The 13,629-nt window shown below is 36.8% G+C and overlaps 1 protein-coding gene across 1 annotated transcript; it reads right to left on the bottom strand.

The window, feature by feature from the left end:
- Positions 1–1,107: 1,107 nt before the first annotated feature.
- Positions 1,108–13,129, bottom strand: LOC149072146 (uncharacterized). The gene is made up of 5 exons (XM_089246726.1): positions 12,926–13,129; positions 7,418–7,559; positions 5,934–5,979; positions 3,912–3,998; positions 1,108–1,307 (listed from the first exon to the last, which is right to left on the bottom strand). The coding sequence occupies exons 1-5, from the start codon at positions 13,061–13,063 to the stop codon at positions 1,208–1,210; spliced, it is 513 nt and encodes a 170-aa protein (XP_089102852.1). The 5' UTR covers positions 13,064–13,129; the 3' UTR covers positions 1,108–1,207.
- Positions 13,130–13,629: the final 500 nt, after the last annotated feature.

Genomic DNA, 13,629 nt, shown 5'->3' with positions numbered 1-13,629 from the left:
TTGAATTAAATAGGTATACCAATTACAACACATCGCTCATGGTCAGCAATAGTAACTCACCTTAAAAAAATCACCGTTTTTAGATATGGTAACTTACTAATTCAATATCATCTTGCATTACTAACGCGAAAGTAATTTTTAAATGTCCGCCATTTAGAACACAAAATTTAATAATTGCAATCAATAAGAAAACTTCTATTCTTCTAGAAAAGTAACTCGTTTGAGTTCTGTGAGTTCCATTACAACCTATGTATGACGTGTGCACATTGCTGAGTCTTCATATAAACATAATACTCAATCACTGAATTGATAATAAAAAATATTCGCCAGACTTTAACGTGAACACCTGCCATATATATCGGGAAATTCAACGTTCACATGACGAAGGCCGACAAGGGACAAGATGCTAATAATGAATCATGAACGTAATTTGAAAACAAAATTAGGCCTAGTACTTACAGTTTTCGCAACCAACAATGGCTAAAACGCTAACGAAGAAAATGGCCAAACCTAAAACCGTTTTCATGTTTTTCATCTGAGTTTCTACTGCAATAGAAACGTCTTCGATATACCACAGTACCGTGCAGACTGAACACCTATACTAGACTAACTACGCGGATGCACATACGGTTCCCTTTTATTCGAGGTAGACTCCTCGGCTGTTCCAGAAGGTTCTCTATTTCCCATTTGCGTCATAAACGCTGTCTGCTGGAACTTTCTGCAGTAGGCGCGCGTACGCTTTTAGACTATTGTAGAAAGTTCTCTTAATCCCAATTTTATCAAAAGCGTACATCCCTTAACTTGTTAATAATTTTTGTCGCATCACGGTCATTTTCTGCATCCGAGGGCTTATTAGATCAGGACCTATAATTTATTGCCGATTCCGGAAGACAGAGTTCGACCTTGTGCCTTGTACAATCAGTAGTTGGCTACAACTCAATTATTTGAAAGAAAATTAGATTCTATGTAGTATGAAAATTATTACGAAGAAATCTTAATTCAACGAAGGAATTGAGCAAAAATTACGTTACACCCGGCACTTGTTCGGTATTTTGTTTATAAATGAAATGTTTTCTGCACAAAGAAACACTCACTATACATCGCATTATATCTAATTTTATTCATCTACATTACGATACACACATTCCCTAGGAGGCTTACACATACCGAATGTATTCATAAATTAAAGGTTGTTTTTGATTTTCTTCTAATGATGACAGTGTCCTTTAGAGCAGACACTGTGTAGAATATGATGTGCTTCTTCTACCCCATTATCCACTGCAAATTGGATCAGTTCTTGAGCTTCTCTGTGAAATAGATCATTACATGCCAAGTATTTAAAAAATCAGAAAAATTTTCAATCAATGCGAGTAAATTATTAAAAAAATAAATAGCATTAGAAAATAGTCAAAATATTACTAAGAACCTGAATCCATTTTATGCTCGAAAGTATGTCTCGTTTTGAACGTCACGGGCAATATCTTGAGAGAATTTATTATAGAGTTGAATAATTAAAATGCATTACCATTAATTGTTTTGCCATTGTTTGTTATGAATAGTCCAAACACTGGATGTTTTTAAATATTGATAGCATCGATGCTGGAACCTAGAGGCTGAGGCCATTGTGCCCCCCCCTAATAAATTTTGTAAGGGGGCTGAGCCTCCTTCCCCCCCATGAGGCTTTTTGAATAGACGTTATAATCAGGGGCGGCTTAAGCGACGATGCAAGGGGTGCGGCGCATCCAGGCGGCAAGTTGTAAGGGGTGGCAGCGTAGACTTTAGTAAAGACCCCAAAATTTAACACGGTAAAAATTCACATGACACACATCATGTTTTTGAGTCATACCTCGACAACAGAAACGTTGAGGAAACTTGAGGGTGAGATATCGGGACGGCTCGAGGCAAAATCTGTACCCTCGTGGGACTTATTTTTTGCACTTCCTACCTATTTCCCTCTCCCATAGCCCTACATCCTGTCTGCCCCCTAGGTTGGAATCTTTCGCGGGACCCAAGCCAGATTTTTCATGGGGGCATCTTCTACAGTTAATTTATAGTGCGAAAAAAAGAAAAATGATAATGATTTAGTCCTGAGCCCCCCAGCTGGATCCCTCTCAGCCCTACTCTTGGGGGTCATGCCCCTCCCTCTCAACTTATCCAAACAATTCCTAACAAAAAACTATTAAAAAAAATTCGCCATTTCAATCTCGGATTTTGCGCCTCCAGAGCAGAGAGAAAACATTTTCTTTGTTTTTTTTCGCCAATGGAACTTTTTTTACCTATTCGACTCAGATTTAGCACCCCTCTTGTGCGGCCGCAATGGGTCGCATGCCCAAGAGCTGCCCCTGTACTCTATTACAAGGGGCAAGTATGCATTTTGGTTCCCTCACCCGGAATAGTCAAATAAAAGCAAAGGAAAAATTCGGCTTCTCCACTTTTCCGGTCCCTGGCGTACCGGAAAACAAATTTGAAAAAATTTCTTAATAAAAATAACCTCGTTATATGTATCATCTATACAGGATAAGTGAGGATGGCTCACAAAAATAAGTGCTGTTTCAAGGATTAAGTTATCTGGAATTATTAAGAATAGTAAAATAGTTCTGGAACAAAAAAAAAAAACCCAGAAAAGTCTACTTCAAAAGCAGGACGTATGGTACCTGGGCGGCAGGTAAGCTTGAGCCGCCCCTGGTCATAATCATCATCAGCATCACTTTGAGGGAAAGGCACTGGATGATCCCATGGAGGAAAGAATATTATCTTTCCTCCATAGGATGATCCCCAAAGAAATCAATGTTAAAACTGTCGATTTTACTGTAGAAATGCGGAAATTTAGTGGGGATTTCCGCCACGTCAATAAGTTTAAAAATTGAATTGAATTTTTTTATTTTCGCAACATTGAGTTCTCTTAGAGATACGAATCCCAGAAAATTAAATATAAAGTAATTGGCCGGACCTACTTTTGAGTTGGATATCCGTGAAATAACATTGATTTCACTTTTTATTTATATCTTCTTGAGTGGGAAAATTGAAGTTTATGTCCTCTTATTGCCTTTTAATATTCAACTGCATCAATTCAAGTTTTTTATGGAAGTTAATAATGGCTCATAAATTACATTGAAATAATTCCGCAGCAATTGAGATAATTGGGCAGGCAGATAGATAACTTGAATCTCAAAAAAAAAAAAATTCGGAATATTTAGCACCCATTAATGAAAAAAAATCTATTTCATTTCTACATTTCTTTAATTTCTCGTAATTTTCTTTAATTTTTTACATTTCTCGTTTATTTGTTCTTTCAATCTTTCATGAGATGCCGAGGAAGTCGCCATGTTGGTTGCCTTGGATATGGTTTGTATGTCCCTCAAAGAAAGAGGAAAATATCACGCTATCCAAAATGCCTCATAATTTCTGAAAAAGCAATGCAATGCACCCTCTCTCTCCTGCGTACGCGCTTGAGTCCCATATACGGGACGACCAGCAACTTTCACCCCCTCCCCAATGTTTTCTTCATGTCGACGCCATTAATTGCCAGATTCCTATACGTCCAGCGTCTAAGATGAGGTATATAAAGCTTCCCAGCAATTGGAGGACACACATTGTTATGATAAAATTACAGTTTCATGTCGGAAATCCTTAAAACCAAAAATGTTATCCATTCAAAACAGTATTTTAGCCTAAAATTAATTTATCAGTTAATGAGATGGAACTGAGATTAATGATGAATGAGATTAAGAATCAATATTATCATGTAAAAAAACTTTCATAAATAAAATGAACTTCATCCGTAATTTATCAAAAGTTTGATACCTGAAATAATTAGTTACGTTAAAATTTTTCATAATCTAATAAAACTTGATTCGAACTTTCTCGTTTATTTATCGAATTTCTTAATCACGACACGACGATGAACGTACCCGTGTTTCACATCTGTCTTGTACCCTTGCATATGGCCGACAGCTAGGTTGTACGCTGAATGTGGATGTCCTTGATCAGCAGCTTTCCTGTTGAAAACAAAATGAATATAAACAGGGGGTTGTTATAATTAAACTGACACTACTCAAGCGCATGTAGCTCTCATTCTGATGGAGGTATTTTGATGAAACTTGGTATATAGGATGTATGGACCATATGGGGGAAAGGAATGATTCAATAAAAAAAATAGTTAAATTTTTGATCACTAGGTGAAAAAGTGGCGCTTTTTATTGCATTTATCTTTTTCAAATGGTCCAAATAACTTATTCAAGTTTCGATAAAATACGTCCATCACAACGGGAGCTACATAGGTCGGAGTAGTGTCAGTATAACTAAACTAAGTTCAGTATATACAGGGTGGTGCAAAATGAATGGTTTAAATGCTTTATAACTTTTTTATTTTGAATAAATTTTTAACATTATTTTGTCAAAAATGGAGAATATGAATGGAGAATATTGTTAACTTAAACGTGAAAAAGTACGTCTCGCACGTGTCGCCCATTTTCCGCTTCACAAAGTCGTGCTCTTTCCAACACATGTTGCATGACTTTTTGCAAAATTTCAGGGGTTATGGCACGGATTTCATTGCGAATATAGTTTTTCAGTTCAGGTATGGTCTGTGGTTTATTGACGTATACTCTCTCTTTCAAATAGCCCCAAAGAAAAGTCTGGAGCGGTCAAATCTGGCGAACGCGACGGCGAATTGAAATCGCTCCTACGCGAAGTAATGTGTTCGCCGAAGATCTCCCGTAACAGAACCATTGTGTTCCTTGCAGTTATTGATTTAAAATATCGACGATATATATATGCACGCTGCGTCAGAATAACTGAGTTTCCGTTTGAAAAATAAAATCCAATGATTTTTGTTCGTTGTTCTATTGTGTACTGTTCCATTTCAAATTCCCCAAGCCTTCTTTACAAAATTCTGAAGCAAAAGAAAAAATTCAATATTGAATGAAAAATTATAAAGCATATAAACCATAACGTTCATTTTGCACCACTTTGTATATATATAGCTAAAACTCAGTATATTTAAACTGATACAACTCCGACCTATGTAGTGCCCGTTGTGGTGGAAGTATCTCATTGAAACTTGGTATGTATATACGGTATTTCGACCATGAGAAAAAGATAACTGCGATAAAAAGCGCCACTTTTTCATCTGATGGTCAAAAATTGAACTATTTTTTTTATTGAATCTTCCTATCTTTTTGTTCCCCCATGGTCTATATATGGTGCTACATACGTCTAAGTACAAATACAAATACAAATACAACGCCACAACAGGCAAATTGCCCAACGAGGTGGCTGACTTAAGAACATCATGGATCCCCGAGCCCTACCTACTACTGCTACACCACACATGCACCCCGCCCACACACCCCTCCCCGCGGAACCCCCAACGAATCGGTACATGCGGGAATGTGCGTGTACGTGTAGTGAAACCTGACGTGAAGTTTTTTTGTTTCTCTGTAATGCCCGTTATGTGTAGTGCTGCCATCTGCCACCAGTTTTTCTAACTATGAGTGAAGTGTTATGATTGAATGATTTATCGTAACACTTCGTAGTGTCAGTAGTGTGAGTAGTGTCAGTTTATTTATAAACATCTGTATATATTCAGTTTCATCAATATATATATATATTTAAACTACAAGAATATAGTTTGTACAGTTATAGTTATATACTCTTGTAGTTTAAACATTGTTTAAACTACAAAAATAGAACAATGTTAAAAACTACTGAAATTCTACTTCAAGTTGCATCTGAAAAGAGGATACGCCCTCATTTTTACCTACTATCAGTCGAACACGAGAAGGCCTCTCTATAAAGCATCACAATGTACAAAGACGTTTCAAGTTTTCGTGATAAATTCGTAAATCTTGAAATTTAGCATAGATACAATATACACATGGATACTCATCAAAAGTTAAGTAAATACCACCGTAAAAAAAAAGCGCACAGACCTGAACCAAATGAAGGCTGCCGTGTCATTCCGTTTTACTCCAACTCCTACAAGAAATAAATTTTATTATGAGCAAAAAGAAATTTTGCAAAAAATTTGAATTTGGATAAATACAAATACAAATACAAATACAACGCCACAACAGGCAAAATGCCCAACGAGGTGGCTGATAAAAAGATGCCCATAAAAATATGGATGTCATATATTTCAAAAATACAGCAACCCAATTAAAAATGCAATTAACACAAATTATAAACAATATATACACATGATAAAATATTATACAATGCCCATAAAGAATACTTATGGTTGTCTTATTCTAAGAATGGATAGCTTCTCGATTTACCCCAACATGTTTATCGTATTTCTTTTTAAACGTGTCAATTGTGTTACAATTCACTACCTCCGGGGGTAAGCTATTCTAAGCTATTCATAAATTAAAAATGAGTTTTTCATTTGAAAACGAAGCACGAGTAACGTATATAACACTTGACATATACAGGGTGATCAGCGAATAAGCCTTTATTTCAAAATTAAATATCTCTACAACAAAGATCAATAGAATTATGCGGTAAACGGTACGTTTATTAGCAAAACTGTAAAAATGTTGTACAGAAATTTCGAAAATTTAGTTTTTTTTTTAATTTTTTAAAATTTAAAAAAAACAAACAAAACTGGAGATTTTGGTTTTCCGAAAATCCTCATTTGTGTGAAGAGAAACCACTGCATTCGCCTAAAGTTACTGGGGCATGGGCTGCGGTATGCGCCATGTGTGCTGACAAATTGTTCCAAAATTGTAACGTAACGTTCAGTAGTAATCGTTTCTCGCACGAAGAAGGGGCCGATAATGCCTCTGGCACATACCGCAGCCCATGCAGTAACTTTAGGCGAATGCAGTGGTTTCTCTTCACACAAATGAGGATTTTCGGAGCCCCAATATCTAAATTTTCGAAATTTCTGTACAACATTCTTACATTTTTGCTAATAAACGTACCGTTTACCCCATAATTCTATTGATCTTTGTTGTAGATATATTTAATTTTGAAATAAGGGCTTATTCGCTGATCACCCTGTATAACAGTGTGACCAATTCTAGCATTAAAAATGCTTAGATCTTCTAAACGGTTAACGAATTAAAAATTTTATTTCGTTGATTCCTTCTCACAAATATTAAAATACGGGACCATCAGGGGTATACGCAGGATTGACCTTTGGAGGGGGCACCAGAGGTTGGGGGGGGGGGAAACTTCGTTTCCGAGAAATTTCGATCTATATATCCTTCCTCGCGCTTGAACCTGGGATCGTGACAGCAACCTTCACGGTGGTAGACGAGCATCTTACCACCACGCCATTCAAGCGCAACATATGTGCACTGGACCAATACCTTCTAGAGTAGAGCTGCTCTAGAAGGTATTGACTGGACGTCTAATTACCCTAAACCTGTCTCTCATGTCTCATGAATTCAATATGATAACTGTGTCTCACCTTTCAAGTACCGATTTCCGATTGCGTGCTGTGCATGAGGATGTCCAAGATGAGCATAGATACTAGTAACGTGGAAATGGAAATGGTCGAAATGAAAATAAGCCCAGTATAGAATGATGATCGTCACAGCGAAACCTATTAACTGAGTATGAATCATAATTGAGTATGAGCAAAAATTATGGGAAAGATTAAAAAAAAAAGTTGAATAAATATAATGGAAAATTATGTACATATATACTAGCATTCACCCGCGGCTTCGCTAGCGGGGATTTGGTAATCTGAAAATCGCTCGGCGTTGATTTTCCCCAGTATAACATTTAAACCCCTCATAACATCGCTCTTGGAGGTTGAATTGCCAGAAATCCCATTTTAGAGTGGGAGTCTATATACGTATTATAAAATAAAACAAACTACTGCTAAAATTTCATATTTATAGCTTCAGCAGTGTGATCTCAGCGATGATTTTTCCATGTAACCTTTGAAACCCCCCCCCCCCATGAGCCCCCTTAAAGGCTGAATTTTTAAATATCCCTCCTTATAGTGCGAGTTTCTGTATTAAAAGATAAAACTACTGACCAAATTTCATATTTATAGCTCCAGCGATTTCGGCTCAGCGATGATTGCTCCGTATAACCTTTGAACCCCCCCCCCCCCCATGACCACTTAAGGGGTCGAATTTAGAAAAACTCCTTCCTAGTGAGTACTTACAACATAAAATGGAACTATTGACCAAATTTCATATTTATAGTTTCAGCGGTATCGGCTCGGCGATGATGAATCAGTCAGTCAGGACATGTTATGTTATTTTATATGTACAGTTGACGCTAGATATAACGACCCTCTTCGTTCCGTCGAAAACGGACGTTATATTGGGAGGGCCGTTATATCGAAAGTAAAACATAAATGATTGTCGTTCTATCAAAACATTTGGGACTTAGCTTACCAGTCGTTATAATGGAATGGTCGTTATAACTCGGGGTCGATATTAAGGGGCGTTCAAGTATAACGTCAGCAAATTTTAGACATTTTTGACCCCCTTGTCAGTAAAAGTCAGCAAAACTCTGACCCCCCTCCCCCCCCCCCCCCGTCAGAAAAATTTCGTCAGCTCTGTCCCCTACCTCTTAACGCATATTGATAGGATCAGCAGAGACGTACGCTCGGGGGGGGGGGGCATGGAAACTGAAACTAAAACTGAACAATCATGCCTATCAATACATCAAGTGGATGGCAAGTACAAATATTTTTTAGTAATTGAATTTTTGGAGATATACACACACACAAAACAGATATAAATACAATGAAGTTTAAACACAGAGGATATACATATATAATATACACACTCTCGCACACACACCCAAATAAATTTCTTCCCATGCATGTTCCAGATTATATTAGAGCCTTGCAAGGCCTTTCACAACAATTGATGAATAAATAAAATGTTACCTAAATAAATATAATGCTACATAAAAAAGAATATTGCCTGGGCGCACGGGCAGAAATGAAGAGCAAATGAAAACAGACGGGAAGGAGGAGGGGGGGGGGGGGTCACAAAACCGCGGTTGCAAGAAAAATATAATTTTCGATATGTCCTCGATAAATCGGAAAAAATTCACACAGAGGATAAGAGGGGTTGTTAAAACTGAAATAAAAGTTTGATCGGGAATGGGTACGGCGGAGGTATTTAGAAATGTATGTCTTTGAAGGGCAAAAAATGTGCATTCCTTAAGCAGGTGATAAAGATCATTGTGGCTATTTAGTTGGTTGCAAAACTGACAAGGTTCATCAGTTAAATTTGTGCAATATAACCTTTGCATATAGAAATGTCCTCCGCACTTGTTAATACAAGATTCATTGTGAAAGACTGGTTATTTGTGGTACAACGAAGAAAATTCATCTCTGTCCCCACGGGGTTCGAGTCCCCGTGGGGACAGTGATGCCCTCCTAGATTACTTAAATGGCATAATTATGGGTCACTTGAGTGATGCGTGGCACAGTTCCAGAGCACTTAAGCGGCCCGGACACATTTCCAGATCATTAGGATCCACGAAACATTCAGAGATCACTTAAGTGGCTCTGTAGAGGACTTATCAATAGGGAGAATGTTAGTTCAGGTGCCCACAAACTAGCGAGAGGTTTTTCTCGTTTTTGGTGCAACGAGTATAAGATGCAATTCAGAATATTTCATATTTTTGTAAAGGGTGGTTAATGACGTAAGCATTACCCAAACCCCCATCCCCCTTGTCATCAAAAGTCAGCAAATCGGAAACCCCCCCGTATCGATGCTGACGTAATACTCGAATGGCCCCAACGAACGTTGACTGCATATACTGTGAAACCTCGCTACAACGATTATCGATATAACGATAAATCCCCTCTACAACGATGTTTTTTCAAATCTTGTTTGGAATTGCCTTTAGTCTAATGTTAAACTCCTCTCGATACAACGATATACTTTACAACGATAAATCCCTCTGTAACGATATTTTTTGAGATTTTTTTGAAAATCGCTACCACGATATTTTTTAATAATTTGCACGAAATCGTTTTGAATTTTATTTTAACTTCGTCATTTGTTTTCGTTCTTCTGAATACGTCTTATTACGATATTTTGCGCCACAGGATCACCGAAAGTTGAAGGAAGTTATAGGTATTGCAACTTTCTGTGTATGACACGAAATTGCTGTACATCGAACTGAATCCCTTATTAATCAACTAATAAATTACAATTTTTTGAGGCGAATAAATTCATAAAAGCGTATTTTCTAGTGGTACTAACAATGCCGATTTCAAAAAGATGGCAACAGCATAAATTTTATGACGTGATGATAATTTTGCCTCTCGATACAGCGATAGTCCCTCTACAACGATATTTTTTCTTCGTCCGCAGAGTATCGTTATATATCGACTGTATTATACAGGCTGTCGCACATTGTTTGCACAGTGGATATCTCTGTAACCGTTAACTTTACAAACATACTTTCAACTTTAGAAAAAGTTTTCAAATGATGTGCAGTTACACAATATCAAATTTATTTAATTTCAATAATCTCAAAATTTATTTTAGGGGTCGTGCACATAAGAAAATAAAGGAATTAACTTTCTATACCGTCCCCGTGTGCTGAAGAACCCGATTATAAAATTGTTGCCCTGTCTCTTCTGATGCCAACAGAAAATTTTTCCCATTTCTAAGCGTACTATTCACTGATATATTCGAATTCGAAAAACGGAGGAAATTTGGAAAAAAAAAACAGCTTTAAATGTGGAAAAATCGTTTTACCCGCATTTAACGCTGTTTTTCCCATTTTTTAATTCGAATATCTCAGTGAATATTGCACTTGGAAACGCGGTTTTTTTTTGTTGTCATCAGAAGAGACCGGGCAACAACTTTCTCATTGGGTTTTTGAGCACACGAGGGAACTGTGTAAAAAGTTAATTCCATCATTTTCTTATGTGTACGACCCCTAAAATAAATTTTCAGATTTTGAATAACTGCCCGTCATTTGAAAACTTTTTATAATTGAAAGTATGTTTTTTTTAAGTCAACGGTTAAGAGATATCTGCTGTTCAAAAAATTTGGGGCAGCCTGTATATAAAGTGTTTAAACGAAACCGAATAATGAACGTAATGAAAAATCACACAAAGAACAACAAAATGTAACTGCAAAAACTCGGACCAAGGAGGCTTGGTTTCAATTAGAAAAATACTGTATATTGATTGTAGTGATGTTAAAATATCGTATTCGTTGTATTGCTTCTTATTTTGTGAGTGCTATTTTTTCCTTTCGTCTGCATGAGTGTTGATAAAATTTCAATTTCATAATCATAAAATAAGCAGTCTGATTGTCTCCGCATTAACAAAAATAATTAAAAATAAACGTTATAAAAAAGGATAAAAGGACCTTCCATCACGAGTATCGGTTTTTTTAAAACGGTCAATTTATCGAGTGATCAACTTCTTGTTTTTTTTCTTAAATCAATGAAATTAAAATAAAAGGTTTATTTCAAAATTAATTTTAAAAAAATGTCCGTTTTTACAATCAGTACCCCACAGAAGATTCGGAATCAGTCAGAGCTATAAACTGCAGCAACAAATAACTGATACAATTTAAATGATAAAAAATAATTGAATGATAGATCAGTTGCGGTTGGTTCATTTACGGTTAACCCGGAAATCGGCCAATTTACGACCATTTCACATTAGTCACGAAATCAAATGATTTTGGTGGTTTTTGTTGCTGCTGTTTTCATACCAAGTTGCGGCAATTTTACGGAGCAATCATACACAACTCAACATAACTAGTGCCAAGATTTAAAAGAAAAAAATTGAATAAAATGTAACGTAAAAATAAACATTAACGTAAATCAAAACGTATTTTTAAAGATCCCTAAAAAAATCCGTCATTCTTCGAAAGTTTATCAAGATGAAATGACTCAAAGTACAATAGACTAACCATGTGATTCCATAGGAAACAATCATTTTATAATATTTCGTGAGGGCCCGGATATGGCCTGATATTCTACTCATAGTGTGAGCCTAGTTGAAAATTAGGGGGAGGGCAAATGGCAGGTTTCTCTAAGGCAGGCATCTTCAACCCGTTGCTCGCTAGCACCACGGTGCTGCTCCCTAAAGTACCCAGAGTGCTCGATACGAGTGTCCTATTTCGTGCTCACGAGCACTTGATCAGCCTTCCCAATTAAACACCTCGTACACATTGCATTTAAGGATTGAAATTATCCCGATTTCATGCATTCATATGTCAAACTTGCCGTAAGGGTAATCTTTCTTTTATGATGGGTACAGGCAGTGCTCGCGACTGGAAAGGGTTGAAGACATCTGCTCTAATGCTGTCATACATTTGAGACTGAAAGACCTGGTTTTTTTAATGTGTAGAAAAGTACTATTTTTGGTATATAAACCTACGAAGCCTCCGTTATAACGGATATCGTGACTAATAATTATTAATTATGATACCGGCGTTTCTGCGCATTTACTTTGAACTAGTTTGAAAATTGATTTAAATGTAACTGTTGCAATCACACACGTGACATGTAACATTTTGATAACAAAGCTACATCAAAATATGAAATGATTTTTCAGTTTGTAAATAAAATGCAACAAAACTGCCAATTAACGTTAGTCACCAAAAATCATACCCCGAATTTATAATACAAACTCTTGTCGTGTAATACCATGATATTGAATTCATAAATAGTTACACAGTATCTTTTATATATAGGCAGGGCCGTCTTAAGGGTATCATAGGGTCCCGGGCAAATCGATTTTTTGGAAGCCCCCCAACCTGGCTAGGAATAACTGCCAACTTTTTACGTACTTACTCTCGAAAACTGTAACTAGATCTCATTATCAGGAGGCCCCTCTGCACTCGAGGCCACACGGTCGTGCCCGGGAGGGTCCATGTCTTAAGACGGCACTGTATATAGGTAATATTGCGCATAAAAATGGAAATTTGTTATCATCCCGAAGAAAATTGAGAGAAAATTATTTTACCTCTGCAAAGATTATAAAAGCTGATGGTGGTTTCTTACGCTTAGCCAAAACAACTTTACCTCCATATGGTAAATTTTCGTCGTAGCCGGCATCTGTGCTGGGGACATAGCGTTTAGTCTTACGCCTGATCGTTGTCATAGTTGCGAAACAACAAACCAAAATCAAGAAGTTCCAAAAGAAAAAACCTAATAACTGTTTTCGCGAACGGCAGCAACTGGACACGCTCTGTTAGAGCTTTCAAGTTTTCGTGTTGGTAACTTCGCAACGCTTTATGAGGTCATGTAGTCTAATAATGATCAAGATATTGCCATCCGATTAATCTCCAACCCCACGAAGTGAAATGGAATTATAGTATAAATACAGTGAATATATCTCGTTATAACAAATACAAACAAATACAAATACAAGGCCACAACAGGCAAAATACCCAACGAGGTGGTTGAGAAAAAGATGCCCATAACAAATATGGATGTCATATATTTCTAAAATACAGCAACCCGCAATTAAAAATGTAACTATAAAAACTAAATGTACAGTACGCGCAACTTTTAACCGAACGGATGGCGATATCTTGGGTTCTACTAAAAGTTGTAGAATGAAGCGGTTTTCACCAAAAATTATGGTTTGTGATTTTCTGCCCGACTATGTGCAATTCGTCTTGATGAGGGTCATCTACATATTTAGTATTGTTCAAACTTCAAAGT

The sequence above is a fragment of the Pholcus phalangioides genome, unplaced genomic scaffold, assembly GCF_987345545.1.
Source record: "Pholcus phalangioides strain wild (caught in Gottingen) unplaced genomic scaffold, Ppha-v1.0 ptg000017l_1, whole genome shotgun sequence".
NCBI lineage: Eukaryota > Metazoa > Arthropoda > Arachnida > Araneae > Pholcidae > Pholcus > Pholcus phalangioides.
This window is presented reverse-complemented; position numbering and strand designations above follow the sequence as displayed.

Bases quoted from the DNA above. Each gene is read 5' to 3' on its own strand.
- LOC149072146 (XM_089246726.1), bottom strand. From the start codon at position 13,063: ATGACAACGATCAGGCGTAAGACTAAACGCTATGTCCCCAGCACAGAT. The intron at 3,999-5,933 runs GTCTGTGCGCTT...TGTTTTCAACAG, and splicing joins GCAGCCTTCATTTGGTTCAG to GAAAGCTGCTGATCAAGGAC. The intron at 1,308-3,911 runs GTACGTTCATCG...TCTATTTCACAG, and splicing joins AAGACAGATGTGAAACACGG to AGAAGCTCAAGAACTGATCC.